This window comes from Festucalex cinctus, chromosome 1, assembly GCF_051991245.1.
Source record: "Festucalex cinctus isolate MCC-2025b chromosome 1, RoL_Fcin_1.0, whole genome shotgun sequence".
NCBI classification, from domain to species: domain Eukaryota; kingdom Metazoa; phylum Chordata; class Actinopteri; order Syngnathiformes; family Syngnathidae; genus Festucalex; species Festucalex cinctus.
The window spans coordinates 6,200,614-6,223,670 of record NC_135411.1 but is presented as its reverse complement, the minus strand read 5'-3'; the positions used below and the strand labels follow the sequence as shown (position 1 = coordinate 6,223,670).

Genomic DNA, 23,057 nt, shown 5'->3' with positions numbered 1-23,057 from the left:
CATTAATTTACGGGGAGAAAACTGAATTAAAAGTATTGACTCATGGTTTCATGAATCGATATTGGGCTATGAAAAGGAATATAGATATCGATATTTTAGACCCAGCCTTATTACTTGCACCTGGAATGAAAATTTACAAGGTTATTTAACTCATTCACTCCCAGCCATTTTCACAGAAACAATCCCGTTCGCTCTTGGCTGTTTTACTGGATTTTAACTGATTTTGCAAGCCCCACAGAAAATTGTGTTCTATTGCTATAAAAGCATGGAACCTATCAAAAGAAAGATTAAAGTCTCTTCTTTCATCAGGAAAAAAAAGTATGTTTCTATCTGTTTCTGTTTTGCAGCAATTAGCATTAGAATAGAGCTAAGTTTCATCAGTTTTCACAAATCTATTCAAAATTGTAATTTAGCTTTTTTTCTAGATGGCCCTGGTTGATCTCCTTTGCTCTGCTGCCACCTGCTGGCCGTTTGTGTCATAACTACCATTTCTGCAACCGTTCTTTGCAGTTGAGAGGCTGCATCAAAGCCTTCTGTATGCTCTAGCATAAAAAAAACAAACAAACAAAAAAACGTATAAATACGTCTTTGGGACACTTAAAACAAAAAAACAACAACATTTACACGTTATTGGGAGAAAATGAGTTAATAGTGTCACAATAATAACTAGAGCTGCGAGCAGCTATAAAGGGCCCTCGCAGCCCGGGCCACGTTGGGGTCCTTGCACGTTGGGGTACTTGCACGTTGGGGTACTGGCACGTTGGGGTACTGGCATATTGGAAGCAAAATTTCTTTGAAAATGGCATAATAAACGTTTACATGTAGAATATTTTTTTTGCCAGTGTCTGTCAAGCTCAACGGATTTTGGTGATTGTTAAGACCTGCAAAAATCAGCGTCCTTATTTATTTTTAGGCAATGAGTTGCCCTGATTGGTATTTTTTTTGTAAAAGTGTATATACACATCATCGCTCGTTGTACTCATTGCACAATGTTTACTTTTATTGTCCAAAGGGGCAATCAAAAATGAATAAAACAAAATGGAAACGTACATACGTTTGGATCGGTGTGAAGCCAGTGAACAATTTGAGTGGTGGAAACTAAAAGAATATTCATAAATGACTTAGTTATCACACTTAGAATGAGTGTACATTTTTTGTACAAAATACCGTATGTGGGGTATTTTTTTAATTTTTTTTTATATAAGCCTCAACGGCTAGGTGGCGCTGTATTTATAACTGAATGTTGTCATAGAGATACCTTCAGGCCTTGATTATAAGCATACATGTCAAGTGTGGGATTTTTTTTGGAGCATGTACCGTGGAGTTATTAAGCATATCCTTCATTCACGATATTGCTTTTAATGTCCATAGAGGCTATCAAAAATAAATAAAAATATATATATGTTTGGATAAGTCTGATGCCAGTGAACATTTTGAGTGGTGGAAACTAAAAGAATATTCATAAATGACTGAGTTATCACACTTAGAATGAGTTTACATTTTTTGTACAAAATACCGTATGTGGGGTATTTTTTTTTCATGCCTCAAGGGCTAGGTGGCGCTGCATATATAACTGAATGTTGTCATAGAGATAACTTCAGGCCTTGACGATAAACATACATGTCAAGTTTGGGATTTTTTGGAGCATGTACCGGGGAGTTATCAAGCATATCCTTTTTCATTGCGAAACACAAATTTTGATGCCACGCCCTCATCATATAGTATTTCGAAAAGTCAAGATTTTCCCCCCTGTCGTTGGCTCAGGTCTTGACATTGTCCAGGTCAAGTCTTAACTCAGTCGGATGAAACGTGGAGAAGAAGTGGGCAAAAGTATGCCCCCTGTAAATGTGCAAAAATCATCAAAAATGGGACATTCAAAAATGCGTAGCTCACTTCCTGTTCATTTTAGCATATGGGTCCAAGAGACTTTTATGTAGGTCTTGGGCTCCCTCATACACCTAAAATTTTTCATAGATCTTGCTTAAACGTACAACCGGGGCTGCTTCGTTAAAATTTTCTAGGGGTCGCTATTGAGTCATTTTTGTAAAAATAGCACAATCAACATTAAAATATTGCTCATTTTACCAGGCCAGATGTGTGTGCCAAGTTTCATGAGTTTCTGTGCATGTTTAGACCCTCAAAACCGGCGTTGTTTTCTTGGCGAACAGCGCTTAGCCACGCCCACAGCAATTCACGAAAACTCACAAACTTCGTGTTGTGACATCATGAAGGCCGAAACCCTCATCTGAGCAAATCTGAGGTAGGTCCAGTTCACGTGTTTGGACAAAAACGTAGAAGAAAATTCGTAAGAAAAAAAAAATGCCACTAGGTGGCGCTATCAGTAAGATGAAATATAAGTTCGTAGATGTCTTTAGGGCTGGACTCTCATCAAATGTGTGAAATTTTGAGAAGATAGGATCATCTCGGTCAAGTTAATGCAGCTTTTATTGTCACGAAAAATCTTCAGACTTTGCGTCACCGTAGCGGCCACGCCCTTTGGCGAAAAGTTACAATATTCGGTGTGGGGCATGATCAACATCTTAAGGCTTTTCTGACCAATTTTCAACTGGATCCCTTCAACGAGCTCAGCACTGTAGCTAAAAACGTAAAGTATGACATTTATTGTTACCACTAGGTGGCGCTATATGTATAACTGAATTTTATCATATAGATGTTTTCAGGCCGTGACTATTACGTTTTCTGAGAAGTTTGAGATTTTTCGGAGCTTGAACATGGGAGTTATTAAGCATTTGCTCTTTCTGGACAAATGAAATTTTCAAGGCAATATTTGATGCCCCGCCCCCGTCATATAGTATTTCAAAAAGTCAAGGTTTTTTGCCCAGTTGTTGTCTCAGGTCTTGAGATGATAAATGCCAATTTTGAAGTCAACTGGATGAAAAATGTTTGCAAAGGGGGAAAAAGCATGACCACAGTGAATGTGCCAAAATAGGCCAAAATTGGACATTAAAAAATTCATAGCTCATTTCCTGTACATTTTAGCTACATGGTCCCAATAGACTTTTTTGTGCGTCTCGGGGTGCTACACGTGCCTGCCAATTTTCGTTGCTCTAGCTCAAACGTGCCGGGCTTGGTTATTATTTTTCTACGCTAGGGGGCGCTATAGAGTCGCGTTGTTATGACGCCTTCATAATATCAAATTTTTCGCCGGGCCCGAAGAGTGCGCAAAGTTCGGTGAGTTTTCGTGAATGTTTAGGTACCCAAAATCGCGATCGTTTGCGGAGAATAAAGAAGAAGAAGAGGAATAATAATAATAACTAGAGCTGCGAGCAGCTATAAAGGGCCCTCGCAGCCCGGGCCACGTTGGGGTCCTTGCACGTTGGGGTACTTGCACGTTGGGGTACTGGCACGTTGGGGTACTGGCATATTGGAAGCAAAATTTCTTTGAAAATGGCATAATAAACGTTTACATGTAGAATATTTTTTTTGCCAGTGTCTGTCAAGCTCAACGGATTTTGGTGATTGTTAAGACCTGCAAAAATCAGCGTCCTTATTTATTTTTAGGCAATGAGTTGCCCTGATTGGTATTTTTTTTGTAATAGTGTATATACACATCATCGCTCGTTGTACTCATTGCACAATGTTTACTTTTATTGTCCAAAGGGGCAATCAAAAATGAATAAAACAAAATGGAAACGTACATACGTTTGGATCGGTGTGAAGCCAGTGAACAATTTGAGTGGTGGAAACTAAAAGAATATTCATAAATGACTTAGTTATCACACTTAGAATGAGTGTACATTTTTTGTACAAAATACCGTATGTGGGGTATTTTAAAAAAAAATTTTTATATAAGCCTCAACGGCTAGGTGGCGCTGTATTTATAACTGAATGTTGTCATAGAGATACCTTCAGGCCTTGATTATAAGCATACATGTCAAGTGTGGGATTTTTTTTGGAGCATGTACCGTGGAGTTATTAAGCATATCCTTCATTCACGATATTGCTTTTAATGTCCATAGAGGCTATCAAAAATAAATAAAAATATATATATGTTTGGATAAGTCTGATGCCAGTGAACATTTTGAGTGGTGGAAACTAAAAGAATATTCATAAATGACTGAGTTATCACACTTAGAATGAGTTTACATTTTTTGTACAAAATACTGTATGTGGGGTATTTTTTTTTCATGCCTCAAGGGCTAGGTGGCGCTGCATATATAACTGAATGTTGTCATAGAGATAACTTCAGGCCTTGACGATAAACATACATGTCAAGTTTGGGATTTTTTGGAGCATGTACCGGGGAGTTATCAAGCATATCCTTTTTCATTGCGAAACACAAATTTTGATGCCACGCCCTCATCATATAGTATTTCGAAAAGTCAAGATTTTCCCCCGTGTCGTTGGCTCAGGTCTTGACATTGTCCAGGTCAAGTCTTAACTCAGTCGGATGAAACGTGGAGAAGAAGTGGGCAAAAGTATGCCCCCTGTAAATGTGCAAAAATCATCAAAAATGGGACATTCAAAAATGCGTAGCTCACTTCCTGTTCATTTTAGCACATGGGTCCAAGAGACTTTTATGTAGGTCTTGGGCTCCCTCATACACCTAAAATTTTTCGTAGATCTTGCTTAAACGTACAACCGGGGCTGCTTCGTTAAAATTTTCTAGGGGTCGCTATTGAGTCATTTTTGTAAAAATAGCACAATCAACATTAAAATATTGCTCATTTTACCAGGCCAGATGTGTGTGCCAAGTTTCATGAGTTTCTGTGCATGTTTAGACCCTCAAAACCGGCGTTGTTTTCTTGGCGAACAGCGCTTAGCCACGCCCACAGCAATTCACGAAAACTCACAAACTTCGTGTTGTGACATCATGAAGGCCGAAACCCTCATCTGAGCAAATCTGAGGTAGGTCCAGTTAACGTGTTTGGACAAAAACGTGGAAGAAAATTCGTAAGAAAAAAAAAATGCCACTAGGTGGCGCTATCAGTAAGATGAAATATAAGTTCGTAGATGTCTTTAGGGCTGGACTCTCATCAAATGTGTGAAATTTTGAGAAGATAGGATCATCTCGGTCAAGTTAATGCAGCTTTTATTGTCACGAAAAATCTTCAGACTTTGCGTCACCGTAGCGGCCACGCCCTTTGGCGAAAAGTTACAATATTCGGTGTGGGGCATGATCAACATCTTAAGGCTTTTCTGACCAATTTTCAACTGGATCCCTTCAACGAGCTCAGCACTGTAGCTAAAAACGTAAAGTATGACATTTATTGTTACCACTAGGTGGCGCTATATGGATAACTGAATTTTATCATATAGATGTTTTCAGGCCGTGACTATTACGTTTTCTGAGAAGTTTGAGATTTTTCGGAGCTTGAACATGGGAGTTATTAAGCATTTGCTCTTTCTGGACAAATGAAATTTTCAAGGCAATATTTGATGCCCCGCCCCCGTCATATAGTATTTCAAAAAGTCAAGGTTTTTTGCCCAGTTGTTGTCTCAGGTCTTGAGATGATAAATGCCAATTTTGAAGTCAACTGGATGAAAAATGTTTGCAAAGGGGGAAAAAGCATGACCACAGTGAATGTGCCAAAATAGGCCAAAATTGGACATTAAAAAATTCATAGCTCATTTCCTGCACATTTTAGCTACATGGTCCCAATAGACTTTTTTGTGCGTCTCGGGGTGCTACACGTGCCTGCCAATTTTCGTTGCTCTAGCTCAAACGTGCCGGGCTTGGTTATTATTTTTCTACGCTAGGGGGCGCTATAGAGTCGCGTTGTTATGACGCCTTCATAATATCAAATTTTTCGCCGGGCCCGAAGAGTGCGCAAAGTTCGGTGAGTTTTCGTGAATGTTTAGGTACCCAAAATCGCGATCGTTTGCGGAGAATAAAGAAGAAGAAGAGGAAGAATAATAATAATAATAATAATAATAATAATAATAATAATTTTTACAAAAACAATAGGGACCTCGCAGCGGTCGCTGCTCGGGCCCTAATAATAATAATAATAATAATAATAATAATAATAATAATAATAATTTTTACAAAAACAATAGGGACCTCGCAGCGGTCGCTGCTCGGGCCCTAATAATAATAATAATAATAATAACTAGAGCTGCGAGCAGCTATAAAGGGCCCTCGCAGCCCGGGCCACGTTGGGGTCCTTGCACGTTGGGGTACTTGCACGTTAGGGTACTGGCACGTTGGGGTACTGGCATATTGGAAGCAAAATTTCTTTGAAAATGGCATAATAAACGTTTACATGTAGAATATTTTTTTTGCCAGTGTGTGTCAAGCTCAACGGGTTTTGGTGATTGTTAAGACCTGCAAAAATCAGCGTCCTTTTTTATTTTTAGGCAATGAGTTGCCCTGATTGGTATTTTTTGTAAAAGTGTATATATACATCATCGCTCGTTGTACTCATTGCACAATGTTACTTTTATTGTCCAAAGGGGCAATCAAAAATGAATAAAACAAAATGGAAACGTACATACGTTTGGATCGGTGTGAAGCCAGTGAACAATTTGAGTGGTGGAAACTAAAAGAATATTCAGAAATCACTTAGTCATCACACTTAGAATGAGTTTACATTTTTTTGTACAAAATACCGTATGTGGGTTTTTTTTTTTATATAAGCCTCAAGGGCTAGGTGGCGCTGTATTTATAACTGAATGTTGTCATCGAGATACCTTCAGGCCTTGATTATAAGCATACATGTAAAGTGTGGGATTTTTTTGGGAGCATGTACCGTGGAGTTATTAAGCATATCCTTCATTCACGATATTGCTTTTAATGTCCACAGAGGCTATCAAAAATAAAAAAATAAAAATATATGTTTGGATAAGTCTGATGCCAGTGAACATTTTGAGTGGTGGAAACTAAAAGAATATTCATAAATGACTTAGTTATCACACTTAGAATGAGTTTACATTTTTTGTACAAAATACCGTATGTGGGGTATTTTTTTTTTATGCCTCAAGGGCTAGGTGGCGCTGCATATATAACTGAATGTTGTCATAGAGATAGCTTCAGGCCTTGACGATAAACATACATGTCAAGTTTGGGATTTTTTGGAGCATGTACCGGGGAGTTATTAAGCATATCCTTTTTCAGTGCGAAACACAAATTTTGATGCCCCGCCTTCATCATATAGTATTTCGAAAGGTCAAGATTTTTCCCCCTGTCGTTGGCTCAGGTCTTGACATGGTCCAGGTCAAGTCTTAACTCAGTCAGATGAAACGTGTAGGAGAAGTGGGCAAAAGTCTGCGCCCTGTGAATGTGCAAAAATTGTCAAAAATGGGACATTCAAAAATTCGTAGCTCACTTCCTGTTCATTTTAGCATATGGGTCCAAGAGACTTTTTTGTAGGTCTTGGGCTCCCTCATACACCTAAAAATATTCGTCGTTCTTGCTTAAACGTACAACCGGGGCTGCTTCGTTAAAAACTTCTAGGGGGCGCTATTGAGTCATTTTTGTAAAAATAGCACAATCAACAATAAAATATTGCTCATTTTACCAGGCCAGATGTGTGTGCCAAGTTTCATGAGTTTCTGTGCATGTTTAGACCCTCAAAACTGGCGTTGTTTTCTTGGCGAACAGCGCTTAGCCACACCCACAGCAATTCGCGAAAACTCACAAACTTCGTGTTGTGACATCATGAAGGCCGAAACCCTCATCTGAGCAAATATGAGGTAGGTCCAGTTAACGTGTTTGGAGAAAAACGTAGAAGAAAATTCATAATAAAAAAAATTGCCACTAGGTGGCGCTATCAGTTAGATGAAATATAAGTCAGTAGATGTCTTTAGGGCTGGACTCTCATCAAATGTGTGAAATTTTGAGAAGATAGGATCATCTCGGTCAAGTTAATGCAGCTTTTATTTTCACGAAAAATCTTCAGACTTTGCGTCACCGTAGCGGCCACGCCCTTTGGCGAAAAGTTACAATATTCGGTGTGGGGCATGATCAACATCTTAAGCCTTTTCTGACCAATTTTCAAATGGATCCCTTCAACAAGCTCAGCACAGTAGCTAAAAACGTAAAGTATGACATTTATTGTAACCACTAGGTGGCGCTATATGTATAACTGAATTTTATCATATAGATGTTTTCAGGCCGTGACTATTACGTTGCCTGAGAAGTTTGAGATTTTTTGGAGCTTGAACATGGGAGTTATTAAGCATTTGCTCTTTCTGGACAAATGAAAATTTAAAGGCAATATTTGATGCCCCGCCCCCGTCATATAGTATTTCAAAAAGGCAAGATGTTTTGCCCAGTTTTTCTCTCAGGTCTTGAGATGATAAATGCCAAGTTTGAAGTCAATTGGATGAAAAATGTTTGCAAAGGCGGAAAAAGCATGACCACAGTGAATGTGCCAAAATAGGCCAAAATTGGACATAAAAAAATTCATAGCTCACTTCCTGTACATTTTAGCTACATGGTCCCAATAGACTTTTTTGTGCGTCTCGGGGTGCTACACGTGCCTGCCAATTTTTGATGCTCTAGCTCAAACGTGCCGGGCTTGGTTTTTATTTTTCTACGCTAGGGGGCGCTATCGAGTCGCATTGTTATGACGACTTAATAATATCAAATTTTTCGCCGGGCCTGAGGAGTGTGCAAAGTTCGGTGAGTTTTCGTGAATGTTTAGGTACCCAAAATCGCGATCGTTTGCGGAGAATAAAGAATAATAATAATAACTAGAGCTGCGAGCAGCTATAAAGGGCCCTCGCAGCCCGGGCGACGTTGGGGTACTTGCACGTTGGGGTACTTGCACGTTGGGGTACTGGCACGTTGGGGTACTGGCAAGTTTAGGTACGGCACATTGGAAGCAGAATTTCTTTGAAAATGGCATGATAAACCTTGACATGTGGATTTTTTTTTTTTTGTAAAAATACCGTTAAGTTGGTGTATTTTTTTTTATGCCTCTAGGGCTAGGTGGCGCTGTATATATAATGGAATGTTGTCATAGGGATACCTTCAAGCCTTGACTCTAAACATACATGTCAAGTGTGGGATTTTTTTGGAGCATGTACCGTGGAGTTATTAAGCATATCCTTCATTCACGATATTGCTTTTAATGTCCATTAGAGGCTATCAAAAATAAATAAAAAAGTACATGTTTGGATAAGTCTAATGCCAGTGAACATTTTGAGTGGTGGAAAGTAAAAGAATATTCATAAATGACTTAGTTATCACACTTAGAATGAGTTTACATTTTTTGTACAAAATACCGTATGTGGGGTATTTTTTTGTTTTGCCTCAAGGGCGAGGTGGCGCTGCATATATAACTGAATGTTGTCATAGAGATACCTTCAGGCCTTGACGATAAACATACATGTCAAGTTTGGGATTTTTTGGAGCATGTATCGGGGAGTTATTAAGCATATCCTTTTTCAGTGCGAAACACAAATTTTGATGCCCCGCGCTCATCATATAGTATTTCCAAAAGTCAAGATTTTTCCGTCTGTTGTTGGCTCAGGTCTTGGCATGGTCCAGGTCAAGTCATAAGTCAGTCGGATAAAACATGTAGGAGAAGTGGGCAAAAGTATGCCCCCTGAAAATGTGCAAAAATCGTCAAAAATGGGACATTCAAAAATTCGTACCTCACTTCCTGTTCATTTTAGCATATGGGTCCAAGAGACTTTTTTGTAGGTCTTTGGCTCCCTCATACACGTAAAAATTTTCGTAGATCTTGCTTAAACGTAGAATCGGGGCTGCTTCGTTAAAAATTTCTAGGGGGCGCTATTGAGTCATTTTTGTAAAAATAGTACAATCAACAATAAAATATTGTTCATTTTACCAGGCCAGATGTGTGTGCCAAGTTTCATGAGTTTCTGCGCATGTTTAGACCCTCAAAACTGGCGTTGTTTTCTTGGCGAACAGTGCTTAGCCACGGCCACAGCGATTCGCGAAAACTCACAAACTTCGTGTTGTGACATCATGAAGGCCGAAACCCTCATCTGAGCAAATATGAGGTTGGTCCAGTTAACGTGTTTGGAGAAAAATGTACAAGAAAATTCGTAAGAAAAAAAATTGCCACTAGGTGGCGCTATCAGTGAGATGAAATATAAGTTCGTAGATGTCTTAAGGGCTGGACTCTCATCAAATGTGTGAAATTTTGAGAAGATAGGATCATCTGGGTCAAGTTCATGCAGCTTTTATTGTCACGAAAAATTTTCGGACTTTGCGTCACCGTAGCGGCCACGCCCTTTGGCGAAAAGTTACAATATTCGGTGTGGGGCATGATCAACATCTTAAGGCTTTTCTGACCAATTTTCAACTGGATCCCTTCAACGAGCTCGGCACAGTAGCTAAAAACGTAAAGTATGACATTTATTGTTACCACTAGGTGGCGCTATATGTATAACTGAATTTTATCATATAGATGCTTTCAGGCCGTGACTATTACGTTGCCTGAGAAGTTTGAGATTTTTTGGAGCTTGAACATGGGAGTTATCACACTTAGAATGAGTTGACATTTTTTGTACAAAATACCGTATGTGGGGTATTTTTTTTTCACGCCTGAAGGGCTAGGTGGCGCTGCATATATAACTGAATTTTGTCATAGAGATACCTTCAGGGTTTGACTATAAACATACATGTCAAGTTTGGGATTTTTTGGAGCATGTACCGGGGAGTTATTAAGCATATCCTTTTTCGGTGCGAAACACAAAATTTGATGCCCCGCCCTCATCATATAGTATTTCCAAAAGTCAAGATTTTTCTGCCTGTAGTTGGCTCAGGTCTTGACATGGTCCAGGTCAAGTCTAAAGTCAGTCGGATGAAATGTGTAGGAGAAGTGGGCAAAAGTATGCCCCCTGAAAATGTGCAAAAATCGTCAAAAATGGGACATTCAAAAATTCATAGCTCACTTCCTGTTCATTTTAGCACATGGGTCCAAGAGACTTTTTTGTAGGTCTTGGACTCCCTCATACACCTAAAAATTTTCGTAGATCTTGCTTAAACGTACAATCGGGGCTGCTTCGTTAAAAATTTCTAGGGGGCGCTATTGAGTCATTTTTGTAAAAATAGGACAATACATGATAAAATATTGCTCATTTTGCCAGGCCAGATGTGTGTGCCAAGTTTCATGAGTTTCTGCGCATGTTTAGACCATCAAAACTAGCGTTGTTTTCTTGGCGAACAGTGCTTAGCCACGCCCACAGCGATTCGCGAAAACTCACAATACTTCGTGTTGTGACATCATGAAGGCCGAAACCCCCATCTGAGCAAATATGAGGTTGGTCCAGTTAACGTGTTTGGAGAAAAATGTACAAGAAAATTCGTAAGAAAAAAAATTGCCACTAGGTGGCGCTATCAGTTAGATGAAATATAAGTTCGTAGATGTCTTTAGGGCTGGACTCTCATCAAATGTGTGAAATTTTGAGAAGATAGGATCATCTCGGTCAAGTTCATGCAGCTTTTATTGTCACGAAAAATCTTCAGACTTTGCGTCACCGTAGCGGCCACGCCCTTTGGCGAAAAGTTACAATATTCGGTGTGGGGCATCACCAACATCTTAAGGCTTTTCTGACCAATTTTCAACTGGATCCCTTCAACGAGCTCAGCACAGTAGCTAAAAACGTAAAGTATGACATTTATTGTAACCACTAGGTGGCGCTATATGTATAACTGAATTTTTTCATATAGGTGTTTTCAGGCCGTGACTATTACGTTGCCTGAGAAGTTTGAGATTTTTTGGAGCTTGTACATGGGAGTTATTCAGCATTTGCTCTTTCTGGACAAATGAAATTTTAAAGGCAATATTTGATGCCCCGCCCCCGTCATATAGTATTTCGAAAACGCAAGATTTTTTGCCTAGTTTTTCTCTTAAGTCTTGAGATGATAAATGCCAAGTTTAAAGTCAATGGGATGAAAAATGTTTGCATAGGGGGAAAAAGTATGACCACAGTGAATGTGCCAAAATAGGCCAAAATTGGACATTAAAAAATTCATAGCTCACTTCCTGTACATTTTAGGAAATGGCTTCCACTGACTTTTTTGTGCGTCTCGTAGTGCTACACGTGCCTGCCAATTTTCGTAGCTCTAGCTCAAACGGGCCGGGATTGGTTTTTATTTTTCTACGCTAGGTGGCGCTATAGAGTCGCGTTGTTATGACAACTACATAATATCAAATTTTTCGCCGGGCCCGAAGAGACTGCAAAGTTTGGTGAGTTTTCGTAAATGTTTAGGCCCTCAAAAATGCGATCGTTTACGGAGAAGAAGAAGAAGAAGAATAATAATAATTCTTACAAAAACAAGAGGGACCTCGCAGCGGTCGCTGCTCGGGCCCTAATAATAATAATAATAATAATAATAATAATAATAATAATTTTTACAAAAACAATAGGGACCTCGCAGCGGTCGCTGCTCGGGCCCTAATAATAATAATTTTAATTTATCAGCACATCAAGACACCCAAGGATACTTTACAGGGCACAGAAAACTACGACAGTTAAAAACAAACCCCAAAAACTGAAATAAAATAAACAGGTGAAGAAGTAAACAAACTTAACCTGCTTGCATTGTCTGCTTTGTTCAGATCTTTGTCAGGAAGCGCGTCCTCCCAGTCCAGTATCGTGCCGATCAACTTCCCTCTGTTTTTTGATAAAGATCACAAATAAAAAATAAAGATCATCAAATTCTTCGTTTGTACCAGAGAGCATCGTGCGTGCGCGTTAACCTGCAGGCTCGGAGTCCTCTGGAGCGCACCTCATCGCAGTAACGTCCTGTTGGTTTGAGGCCCATCACGCCGATCACCTTTTCCCTCACAAACTGCCTGAGAAAAAAAAAAACCCCAAAAAAACGTATTAATACGGTTTTGGGTACATGGCAAATTTTAAAATAGAACGCATTTATACGTTTTTGGGAGCAAATGAGTTAATGGGGGCTTTAGTACAGTCTCGTCTAGTTTTTGTCTGGTGAAAAATGTTAGTTGCTGAAAATATTTTCATTTAGTTTTTGGCAATGAAATGAACACTAATGCAGAAAAAAAAAGGTCTTGCCAACAAACCTTATGTGTTATGCAGCAGCAACAATCACATCTTAAAAAGCTTTGCGTACGCGCACATACCTGCAGCACTTCTCGCACTCCTCCACAAACATGTTTCCATGAAGCTCCGACAACAAGTCCCTGTCAGGGCCAGAGACGAATCCCCCTTAGATCGCAGTGCATCATACATTTCAACATGACAAGTTGAGCGCGAGAGGGCAATTTCATGAATATTCCGCACGCTGCTCGGATTGATTTGTGCGCTTACAGCCAGGCCATTCTCTTCCTGCTGTGCACTCCTTATTAGAAAAAGGTGGAGCAAAACCAAGTGGAGGGAGAAGGAGATGTATGGAAGTGCTCCCAGGGAGAGCAGCGGCTCTTTCATTACAGGCAGGATGCTCGGATTGAATGGAAAATTTGCTGCTTGAGGTCGGCGCATTGCAACAGAAAAAAAAGTTTTCCATGAAGCGATCCTTTCAGACTTTTTGGGGTGTTGTTTCATCAGTTGAAAATAACATTTCTATGTTCATCGTAGTGCGGATTTTACACCTAAATTTGGAACACCTCCCAGCTAGATTAACTCATTTACTCCCAATAACGTATAAATACTAGGGGTGTTAAAAAAATCGATTCGGCAATATATTGCGATACTACAGCACGCAATTCTCGAATCGATTCAATAGGCAGCCGAATTGATTTTTTTTAACATCCATTTTTGATGGAAAAATATTCAACAAAACGTCTAACTTTCATACCTTAACTCATTCACTGCCAATGACAACTATAGACGTAAAAATCCAAGCAAACAGTGTTAATTTTGGAAAAAAAAAAGAAAAAAAAAAAGAAAAATTCAAATTCAAATTTTCATATAAAAAATAAATACATTTAGTTTTAGTTATAGTCTTCTGACTAAATTTAATTAAAGCCTTAGTCATAACTCAGTCACCTGATTGTATTTTAGTTTTAATCCAATTTTAGTCAACAAAAATAAAGAGCAATTTTAGTCGACTAAAATTGACTTTTGGAGGCCTAGACCCAGTATGTGGTCTCAGTAAGACCAAGACCAATCACAAGAACGTCAACGCCCGTGTTGTAGGGTAACAGGAATCCGTTCTACGCACGATGGTAGCACTTAGCAATGAAATTGTTGTCATCGTTGTTATTCATAACGACAATGATTTATAACTATGAATGAAAACAATGAATAACTAAAATTAAACTCAAATTTCTTGTCAAAATTTGCACTGGCTGTTTGCTTGGATTTTTGACGTCTATAGTCGTCATTGGCAGTGAATGAGTTAAGCATGGAAGAATGTTATATTAATGGAACATTAAGCCTTAATATTTGATTTCAATGCTGTTCTAACATGAAAAAGGTTACAACCCGTTTGTTAAATACAGTGGCTCACAGTTATCAAACTGAAGTTTCAGATCAATAAATAATTCAACTTCATACAAATCTTACCGTGTACATGTACACGTTTACTGAATGGTATTTTCTAAATTTGAGTAAAAAAAAATCGCAACAATAGACTTGTAAATTCATATTGGGATTAATCGGTATCGAATCGAATCGTGACCTATGAATCGTGATACGGATCGAATCGTCAGGTACGAGGCAATTCACACCCCTAATAAATACTTTTTTTTTTTATGTTTTAAGTGGCCCAAAGACGTATTTATACTTTTTTTTTGTTTTTTTAATGCTAGAGCATACAGAAGGGTTTGATGCAGCCTCTCAACTGCAAAGAACGGTTGTAGAAATGGTAGTTATTACACAAACGGCCAGCAGGTGGCAGCAGAGCAAAGGAGATCAACCAGGGCCATGTAGGAAAAAAGCTCAATTACTTACAATTTTAAATAAGATTTGTGAAAACTGATGAAACTTAGTTCTCTTCTAATGCTAATTGCTGCAAAACGGAAACAGATAGAAACATACTTTTTTTCCTGGTGAAAGAAGAGACTTTAATCTTTCTTTTGATAGGTTCCATGCTTTTATAGCAATTGAACACAATATTCTGTGGGCCTTGCAAAATCAGTCAAAATCCAGTAAAACAGCCGGGAGCGAACGGGATTGCTTTTGTGAAAATGGCTGGGAGTGAATGAGTTAATATATAAAAAGACCCTTTAAATTGCCCTTCAAAGATGGGATTTAGCTTCCTTTTTCTGAACTCATAAAAATGATTAAAATAATCTTAAAGGGATCACACAACGTTATGGTTTTATGTCAACAGGCTCCACTTGCATTTTTTTTAACATTATATTAATATTAAGGTAATAGTAACACAACCTGATGTATTGGGACTGTGTGAAACGGGTTGACCGAAAAATATAAGTTGCAACTGTTTTTTGTCCCCCAATTGAGATTGTTTACAAATAAATTAAATTACAGGGGTCCTCGATTTACTGTGGCAGTCGAATACATTGCAAGGTGTCTGTGGATCTCACTCTGCTTCATCTATCCTTCCCTCCTTTCTCTCTTTGGTTTTTCCTCTGGTCTCTTGAGATCTCGCTAATCTGTTGGAATTTAGAAGTTTCTGGGGTTGGCTTAAGATTCTGGTTTTGTAAACATACGGGTGGCGGGTGGTGTTTACTTGGTGCTGTATTTCACTTTGATTTGTCTTTCTTTCCTTTGACCTTTCCTCTGGTCTCCTGAGCGTCTGAACTTCACGACTCTGGCGAGAATCTGAAGTATCCGGTTAAGGTGAAGAGTAATGGGATTTTTATTAGGTTTTAGGTGAACTAATGAGTTCAAATTTACACAAATTCACACGCACATAATGCGCACGCACAGACATAAAAAAAAGACAGAAAGCAATAATGATATGTTGAATCTGTAAGACTGCCAAATGAACAATTCTGAGCTCTCAAAAAATAAAAAAAATAAAGAATACATTAAAGGCTATGAATGGCGTGTAATAAACTAGCTTACACGGCAGTCTGCAACTGTGAGAAAATGCATGAAAACTTGCAGTTTTTAATTTTACTATTTTATATTCAAGGCCTGTAAGTTTTTATTAATTACAGTCAAACCACGGTTTTCAAACGCTTCTATTCTCGACCAAATCGGTTTTCGACCAGAAAATTTGAGAATTTTATGTCTCAGAACTCGTCCAAAAAAAAATCGGCTCTCGACCAAACTGAAAGAAGCCGAGCCTACCTGAACGCGATTCACTCGGGAGCCGAGCTAACTCGAATGCCCAGGATGCTTCCTCCGTAGCACATTCATGTTCAAAGTTCGTTCGGAGCAGGCCCGTTCATTGTTATTTACGCAAATCTGACTTTTTTTTTTTTTCTTAATTTTTGCATCGTGTATTAAGCCCCTAATCATGGGTCCAAAGAAAGCAAGTGCATTTTGTTTTTGTTTTTTCATCATTTTAGATAGGATATCTTCTATTAAAATAAAAGTGTCTATTTCTACCCTTTTCTATTTATGGTAAACAGTATTGTACTGCCTTCTGGTGAAAATGTTGATTGATATTAATTGTTAGTTCGACGACATGTGATGCACATTTATGATACAGACGTAATCATTGATTTTGAATAGTGATAGTGCTTGTACTGCCCTCTGGTGGAGAAAGTGATGTTTGCGCCTTTGTGTGTTTTGACCCTCGAGTGCTGCCGTAGTGCATTCTACTACAAGCAAAGGTCCTACACGGCTACACAACGAATCCAGTGTTGAGGCTTAGAGTTTAATTTGGCTCCATAAATATCTGTCTGTAAGTGTAAGTATATTATTCTGAGGAGTGTTTGCCTGTAATGTGTTAGTGAGTCGGACGTTTAAATTGTTTTTTTTAAGTTTCAATGTGGCATAGTTACTAGGCGCTAGTGAGCGTAGCATTTCGATGGTAGCACCCATGTAAAGTAGCATTATGCTAACAGCTATTAACGATCTCGTTTTGTAGGAATTGCAGCTATATTTAGTAAATGATGTTAATTTATATTGTTGAAAACTTTATATAACGTGATTGTAATGTATCTTTATTTTTTGTATGTTGTAGTTTTACAGTTTCATCCAGTAAATTGCCAAAACAGCAAGAGGCTTCCTGGTGTTTATTGGAAAAGCTGTTCGCTATCTGTAGAGCTAGTTCTTAAACACTAGTGAAGACAGAATAAGTATACAGTGCAGTTTATGGTGTAAAATAGTAAAAATAAATAAATAAAAATAAAAAATAAATAAACTTGGAAAAAGTTTTTTTTTTAGACTTGGAACGGATTCGTATTATTTACATTCATTATAATGGGAAAAATTCGCTTTTGGTAGAGCCTTCTGGAACGAATTATGTTAGAAAACCGAGGTTTGACTGTATTTACTGTAACCATGACTTCACAACTTCATTAGTGTGGGTTATTGAGCGACTGCAGTACGTTCTGATTCATGTACAAATTCAAATTATGATGCAAGCACAGAAAGACGAAACGCCGTTGTCAACCAAGGACGCCCGGGTGACCACTAAACCATTCATTCGTCTCCTACCTAAAGTCGATTTCGTTCACAAATTCATGAGCGTCTAGAGCGGCCTTGAGCCAAGTCACCTTGGGAAACCGGATCGCACGTGCAGGCCGTCCACATTTTGGCTGATGAGATACTTGAGGTACCCGGCCCTCTGGAGTCCCAGCAGGGCCATGTGAGTCAGGCTGGGTCGGGCCTCTTCAAACGTCGTCTCAAAGTGAGGCGTCTCGCCTTTCTCCTCCAAGGTCCACACACCCTTTGGACCCCTGGAAGAAAATTTGCGATCAGAATACACAGTGAGGCCTCATTATTAAAGGAAAACGGGGACCAAGTGCTGCCGTGAACAGTGAAAATCTGTGAGTTGAAGCCCCGCCCCCCCCAAAAAAGGTTCATAATTGCCTGTAGATGCCAGAAGATGCTAGCCATGTACTACTTTTGTCTAAATGAAGCCCCTCAATTGACTTCAACATAGTTCTTTGGCACCAAATGGCAGCAAAGCTCTACTTTTGTCGACATGAAGCGCCTCAACTCACTGCCACATCCTTATTTTGCACAAGGAAGCCACAAAACACTTTTTTTCACCTGCATGAAGCTTCACAACTGACCTCCGGATGGTGACTTGGCACCATAAATCCAACAAGATGCCGACAAAGCAACACTTAAATCAGCTAATATGCAAACGCGGCAAATCCGCACGATAGGCGTGCTAATAAATTCTATGCAATATGTCAATAACTGCAATTTAAGATAGAACACAATCAGTGTCTTCGGATTCAGTTTCTTTTTGTTTTGTTTTTTTGTTTCTGAACTTTCCTTTCATATACAAGTAGTGTTGTCATAATCTTTCAATTATTCAACTAATTGGATTTTAATTTTGCATTAAAGTGTATTACAAATTCATTTCCCCCCCCTGATAACTGCTTATTAACCAGTGATTGTTGTTTATTTTGAACTTTGTGTTCATATAGTGATTTAAAAAAAAAAGGGGGGGGGGGGGCGTATTGACGTTGCACTGCGTTATCGGTTCGGTCATTGTTTTCCGAAGTAAAAACAGTTTGTGTATGGCTTATTTTGATTAAACACCGAAGACAATCAGTCTTTTTAACTCATTTGCCCCCAATAATGTGTAAATACTTTTTTTTTTTTTAAATGTTTTAAGTGTCCCAAAGACGTATTTATACATTTTTTATTTTTTATTTTTTTTATGCTAGAGCATACAGAAGGCTTTGATGCAGCCTCTCAACTGCAAAGAACGGTTGCAGAAATGGTAGTTATTACACAAACGGCCAGCAGGTGGCAACAGAGCAAAGGAGATCAACCAGGGCCATCTAGAAAAAAAGCTAAATTACTTTGAATTTTAAATAGATTTGTGAAAACTGATGAAACTTAGCTCTTTTCTAATGCTAATTGCTGCAAAACGGAAACAGATAGAAACATACTTTTTTTTCCTGATGAAAGAAGAGACTTTAATCTTTCTTTTGGTAGGTTCCATGCTTTTATAGCAAAAGAACACAATATTCTGTGGGCCTTGCAAAATCGGTCAAAATCCAGTAAAACAGCCGGGAGCGAACGGAACTGCTTCTGTGAAAATGGCTGGGAGTGAATGAGTTAAGTGATTCCCCTTATTATCGACAACTTCATTAAAATAAATACAACAAAAATGCAAGGATCGAAGCAATACCCTATTCCCTCTGTAATCTTTCAAGCACAACTGCAACTATATTAAAATAAATGCAAAATAATGGTCTGTATGTAGAATTGAGATTTGAGCCATAAATAAATCACAATTTAAATTATTAAACAAACACACAAAAATGTATATTTGGCTGCAGTGGCTAGATAATTTATTGCATATCGATATTTTGTCTCATCCCTTGTAAGTAGTAGAGAAGCAAGCATCTTAACTGAGATTTTTTTTTTTTTCCGGTAACATCCCCCACAGGTGCTCATTTATTACAAGACTTATCTTCATGCACCAGAAAGGACAATTCAGCATGTGAAAACTTCACAACTGCTTATCGCCATGAGCGAGATGTGCTACAGGATGTGAGAGGGCCGCATTCCCATCATTTGGAACTTTTAGTCAGGGGAAGCGCAAAGGTTGTCAAATTGCTTCGCGGAACAGCCTGCAGAATGCGACTGCATTTGTGCATGTGTCAGCAGCAGCAGCAGCAGCAGCAGCAGTTCGAGGTTGAACTGACTAGCGGGTGGGTCAAATCAAATATTAATATGTCCAGTGGGAATAATAGTACTGGTGGACGAACAATTGGAAACATACAAGGTCAGAAAGATGAAGATGTTTCCAGGCCAAACCCCGGAGACTTGAAAACAAGATTGAAATAATAATTTAAAAAAAAAAAAAAAAAAAAAAAAATATGTGCTTTCTGATGTCCAGCGTATATTGAACATCTACTACCCTCTCCTGCTCAAAATGAGGAACTACACGACGGAAATGTAAACTCAAAGTCAGCCAAGAAAATCTATTTATGCCACATGATTCCAACACATTCATATGACGTGCAGAGTGAGACCCTTATAAATTCTTGCTAAGTAGTTTCAGAGGTATTATATTTATATGAGGAGTTGGTAAATATTGTTTTTGAGAGCAGTATCAATCAAAATGGGATTTGGATTTGGATTTTTTTTTTTAAGTAATTTGAACTTATTTTGAATAAAAGATAACATTAACCCATAAAGTTTATAGACATGTTAATGTTGCTAAAAATAAATAAATAAATAAAGGGCCCGACCGATATGCATTTTTTGAGGCCGATCCCGATTTTTGGCAGAAAAAAAAAAAATACCAATTACCGATTAATCTGCCGATTATTTAAAAATATATACATAACACATCAAATTAACCCCTTCCCCAATTCCTTTTCAATGGGTGCCATTTATGCAAAAACTTTCACAAGTCTTGGGACTTACTGGGCCAACCTGGGACCATAAGAAAGTGAGATAAGAAGATAGAATAAACTAAAATAATAGCAATTGAAAAAACAGTAACAACTACTGACTGTTCCTGTGCGTTTTGGCCTCTTGGGGGCAGTGTGGTGCCGTGCAACCATAGCGTACACACTTAAAGTGAGTACAGAAGAAAGTGGCAATTGAATTCTCTTAAAATAACTCGTTTTAGCACACATTTGGAAGAATTTGTGCCTTTGCCATCTGTGGGTATGTGTTCCCACAAGATGTGTGTGTGGATATTTGTTATTTAAAGGGAAATCACTCCCGAAGTCGCTGCGAACATCCTGGTAGCATTTGCGAACTTCCTGTTAGCGCTAGGCTAGCGTTGTTTTAAAAACGAAGCATATTTTGTATTTAAAAATACAGTGGATGTAATTCTAAACGTTGTGTTTTTAGTTTTACACTTAACTCCAACTGCGGTGTCATTTAAACAGCTTAAAGGACGCTTCGGGACAACAGAATAACCAGAAAAACATACGCGACATACTTGCTAGTTGCTCATGCTACGCAAGCAAAATGGTGCATTCATGCTACTTTCACAGCGTCGGAAACTTCGGTTTTCTTTGATAACGTTTTAAGGGGAAAATAATCCGTCATTTGGCCCAATTGGCTGATTGATTTGGCCAATGACTGAAGGCCAACAATCGGCCAATTATAATCGGCATCCAATTAATCGGTCGGGCCCTAAATAAATACATAAATGACATTTATATGAGACTCTACTCTCACTTTTGAACAGTAGTGTTTAAACAAGGGTTTTTATTAAAACATTTAAGTCATGTATGTACGTTAAAAATGACCTAAAAATTTAGAAGAAAAAAAAAACAATTCATACATTTCACATTTCCCCCCATGCAATCAAAATGTATACAGCACTTAGTTAACCTTCAATTCTCCAAGTTTAGCCATTCTCGATAAAGCAAGTCTATATAATATACCATGCACATTTTCTCAAATACAGTTATAGCCTGCTCTGAAATAAGAGCGTCGACATCTCGAAGAAACGTCGCATCTCAAATATTCTTTCCCCCTCAGTAACGGAAAAAAAAAAAAAAAGGAATACAATGGCATAGAACAGAAATACAAATTTACTGGAAAAATGATCACAATAATCCAGCTAAATTATACTGTATAATATTGTACATGATACAATGTACCTACTATTTTTCAAATCGCTATACAGTCTATGACATATGTGGGTACAGTTGCTTATCTGTAAGGACTTTGCTTTGGAACTGGAACTGAACTCTTCTTCATGACTACTATAGAGGTGCCATTGAGCAAGGCACTGGAACCACCAACCAAGCTCAGGGCTGTCCAAACTACAGACAAGTGGTTAAAAAAATGGATGGATGGCATTATATTTAATGTAATAAAAATTATAAACCCGCATCAAAGTTCTACCAGAGAATATTGGAAAGACAGTGTTTTTTTTTTTTTTTCTGAGAGTGCTCTTGATGCATCTCCACCAGGACATTCTAAATGTTACACAGTATCATCATTTCTTATTCAATTGAAATCAGCCAAACACAAGTGAAGTGTAATAAGGGCCTTGATTAAATATCCATCCATCCATCCATCCATTTTCTTGACCGCTTATTCCTCACAAGGGTCGTGGGGGGTGCTGGCGCCTATCTCAGCTGGCTCTGGGCAGTAGGCGGGGGACACCCTGGACTGGTTGCCAACCAATTGCAGGGCAGACAGAGACGAACAACCAACCACACTCACAAGCACACCTAGGGACAATTCGGAGCACCCAATTAACCTGCCATGCATGTCTTTGGAACGTGGGAGGAGACCGGAGTACCCGGAGAAGACCCACGCGAGCACGGGGAGAACATGCAAGCTCCACCCAGGAAGGCTAGAGCCTGGACTCGAACCGGAGTCCTCAGAACTGGGAGGCGGATGTGCTACCCACTCGTCCACCAAGCCGCCCTTGATTAAATATATATATATATATATAAACATTGGTGCTTGTGTGTCAAAGTGGAGTCCAGAAAAGGTAAATGTCAAACGCAAAAGTTACAGTGAGAATTTCTTACCTGAAGTCAGGGATGCCAGCTGAAGTGCTGATTCCTGCTCCAGAGTGCACGACCATGTACTTGGACTCTTTGACCAGCTTAGCAAGGGTTGCCACCTTTTCTTTCAGCTCTTCGGGGCTATCGAATGCCTGGTTCAACATGTCATATATTGATTAACAAGAATGAATAATAATCTTGCATTCTTTATAAGCATTTAATGAATGTAGTTTAATTAACACAAAGGGAGGAGATTGAACAGATGTAAATGTAATGGCCCCCCATTTTATTTATTTACCAACAATAATACCCAAGCGTTTAATTACAAAAAAAATACCCTTTTAATACGAACGTGTTAGTGTGTACATTCGAGTCTAGCTGGGGACCCACAAGTAGCAGCTAACTTGCGCTAGCTAAAGCTTGTAAGAAAGCGAACAACCAGTCATAATGTAGTTTTGTAGTTTCATATTACCTCTGGCAGTCCGCACACACCCTTGTCTGCGTACGGCGAAAGGCCGGCCGCATAATTTACAGACATTGCAGTTTGTTTCTTTGACTAAAATGCTCCGAAAGCAGCAGGTAAGAATTGGGTCTCCAAATCCGAAGCGACCGTCGCCTTTCGTTGACGTCATAAAGCTGCGACCAACAAGGTGCTTTCACTGACAA

The 23,057-nt window shown here is 38.8% G+C and overlaps 1 protein-coding gene across 5 annotated transcripts in view; it reads right to left on the bottom strand.

Moving 5' to 3' along the window:
* The window catches only part of sirt6 (sirtuin 6), a 37,290-nt gene extending 14,252 nt beyond the window's left edge, over positions 1–23,038 (bottom strand). For 4 of the 5 annotated variants that reach the window (XR_013282332.1, XR_013282333.1, XR_013282336.1 and 1 more), the window contains exons 1-6: positions 22,864–23,037; positions 22,416–22,543; positions 17,490–17,672; positions 13,035–13,094; positions 12,645–12,740; positions 12,478–12,558 (exon numbers count right to left, since the gene is read on the bottom strand). Coding sequence is in view for 1 of the 5 variants with exons in the window: in XM_077513082.1 (XP_077369208.1) it covers positions 12,478–12,558; positions 12,645–12,740; positions 13,035–13,094; positions 17,490–17,672; positions 22,416–22,543; positions 22,864–22,929 (614 nt within the window). In the remaining 4 variants the exon portion in view is untranslated. Of the gene's footprint in view, positions 1–12,477; positions 12,559–12,644; positions 12,741–13,034; positions 13,095–17,489; positions 17,673–22,415; positions 22,544–22,863 lie in introns of all 5 variants that reach the window. The other variant, XR_013282340.1, reaches the window with a different exon arrangement.
* Positions 23,039–23,057: the final 19 nt, after the last annotated feature.